The following is a 2,500-nucleotide window of genomic DNA, read 5'->3' on the forward strand; positions in this document are numbered from 1 at the left end:
CTCCGTCTCACTGCAGTACTTTTTATGCCTGAAGGATTTAGTGGATTTTTTTCCGATGTTGGTCTTGACTTGCAGGTTGTATGGTGGATTGAACCAGAGGATATTGCGTTGACGGTTCCTTTTCCGTTTGCTGTTTTGCTTGGCGGGCTCGTACTTGAAGGTTGCGTTGTGCCCGTTTTCCTTAAACGCCAATTCGTAGACATCTTTGGCTTTGTCGAATGGTTCAATCCACCATACAACCTGCATCGGGAAAAATTCATCTACCTGATCAAGAAACACTTCCACAAAGGCCACAAACTTCACAAAATTCTAAACACGAACACAATCAAGCTTAGCTACTGCTGCACAACCAACCTGGCAAGCTTTATCTGGTAACACAATGCGAAAGTATTAAACGCCACGAAAACACCTAACGAAGCGCGGCTATGCAATTGCAGAAACAAGCAATCATGCCCCTTAGACGGCAAATGCCTATCATCGTCTATAGTCTATAGAGCCGAAGTGACAAGCGATATCAACACCAAGATCTACTACGGAGCGTCAGAGGGAGAATTTAAAACCCGATACAACAATCACACTAAATCCTTCAGGCATAAAAAGTACTGCAGTGAGACGGAGTTATCGAGGCATATCTGGAGTCTAAAGGACAATAACATCAATTACACGCTACGCTGGGCAATAGAGTCTTTCGCCTCACCATACAAATGTGGATCAAAGAGATGCGACCTGTGCCTTACAGAAAAGTTGTACATAATAAAAGCAGATACGCGCCACCTACTGAACAAAAGAAACGAGTTAATTTCTAAATGCAGACACAAGAACAAATACCTGTTGTCGAACTTAAAATAGCACGCTCCCCTAGAGTATTAGAATGGTCTTTAAATGAGTTAGAATGCAAATGTAAGATCTGTAGCCTGATGATTGTCCAAACATGAAACTTGAAGTCGCTACGCTGTGAAGTTGTCTTTCTTGTAAACGTTATATTCGCTCTACTTCACGTATCGAGCACTCTGCAGCTAACTGGAACCCCCTACTTGCGCTATATATATATATATATATATATATATATATATATATATATATATATATATATAATTACTTGTGTAGGAAAGGAAAAATTAAAACATTAAAACACTACAGAACTGTTTCGAAAGGGCCTGATGGTCCTCTCTCGTCAGGTGCATGAAACACTGACTGACTAACGTTCCTTTTATAGGTTGATGGTTCAAGCATGCCTTATCAAATATTTAGTTGCGTGCCGGCACGCACTCGCCAGCTCGTTCCTTTTGTTCAGGGTGCCCGCTCCCGGTTTACATATGATGTAGAATTTTTCTGCTATGCAAAGATTACATCTCTTTGTTACATTTGAATAAGGCCTGGCGCGAGCCATTACTTTCCAGGTTACAGCAAATTCCGTTTTGGTGTCCTTTAGGGACCAGATGTATTTACTCAACTCGGTTGCGTTCCTTTTGTTCTCATTTCTAAATGAAGCCGTGTGGTGTCGGAATCTTGTTTTGAATTGATTCGAGGTAAGCCAGATGTATGTTTCTTTTCCCATGGCTCTTTCAACTGTGGCTTGGTAGACCACGTTTTGGGTTAAGCAATCACCACTTAACGGACAAGAGTGTTTGTCTCTGCAATTGCATGATTTTTCATGTGATTGAAAATTATTCACAAGGGAGGACTTGTTGTGGGCGCTGATTTTTCTTTCCAAATTTGGCATGCACGAATAGCTCACTTTCAAAGTGTTTCTGTTAAAGATTTTTCTTAGCGGGTGCCCTGGTGGAAAGGATTCTTTTACGATACGTAAAAATTTCTCTCCCACGTTAGTAGCAACGTTCTTACTGAAGGGTGGATTATACAACGCTATATTTCGGCGTCTGCTTCTCTCCTCACTGCGCGTCTGGTCTTTAGATGTTGCATCAAATTTCAATTGGTGTTTGTAATCGCTTTTTTCTAACGCTTGCTGATAATTATATAGGTGCCACTTTGTCGAAGGATTCCTTGTTCGATGAGATTTCGCTAAGCCTTTAATTGATCGCCAGGGGAATGCTTTGTAGGATGGAATGTGGATGATTACTTTCACGGTGCACATAGAGCGGTGTGTTGTTAGGCTTTGCATACGGCTCGTAAGATCCTTTGTCTAGACAAATTCTTTTAAATTCTTTAAAATGTATAGAAAAAACTAACAAGAGCATTACGTAACTAAAAAATAACGATAAAGAACAAATGATAATAATGTAGTGCTAATTAACAGGTATGAAAAAAATCCAATGATCACGAACTAACAAGATTTCACGCAATTGTAACACTTATCGTAAAAAAACGCCCAGCAACGTAATATTAATCATCAAGAGAATTAAAATGAATTCTATTCTTTGAATGGAATTCCTGTCTTTTGTTAAGACCATAAGGTGATAGCGTGAATAGTTGGGCACTCCAATAAGCTTCCTTTGTAATAAGTAGTTTATCAACTTTCGTGCAATCATGGCTAATTTGA

General features: G+C 39.7%; 1 protein-coding gene across 1 annotated transcript in view; it reads right to left on the reverse strand.

The window, feature by feature from the left end:
* LOC138055634 (neural cell adhesion molecule 1-like) overlaps positions 1-246 on the reverse strand; it is a 36,671-nt gene extending 36,425 nt beyond the window's left edge. The window contains exon 1 of the mRNA XM_068901522.1: positions 12-246. Coding sequence (XP_068757623.1) covers positions 12-246 — 235 coding nt within the window. The remainder of the gene's footprint in view (positions 1-11) is intronic.
* Between the last annotated feature and the right edge of the window lie 2,254 nt (positions 247-2,500).

This window comes from Montipora capricornis, chromosome 7 (assembly GCF_036669925.1).
Source record: "Montipora capricornis isolate CH-2021 chromosome 7, ASM3666992v2, whole genome shotgun sequence".
Classification (NCBI taxonomy): Eukaryota; Metazoa; Cnidaria; class Anthozoa; order Scleractinia; family Acroporidae; genus Montipora; species Montipora capricornis.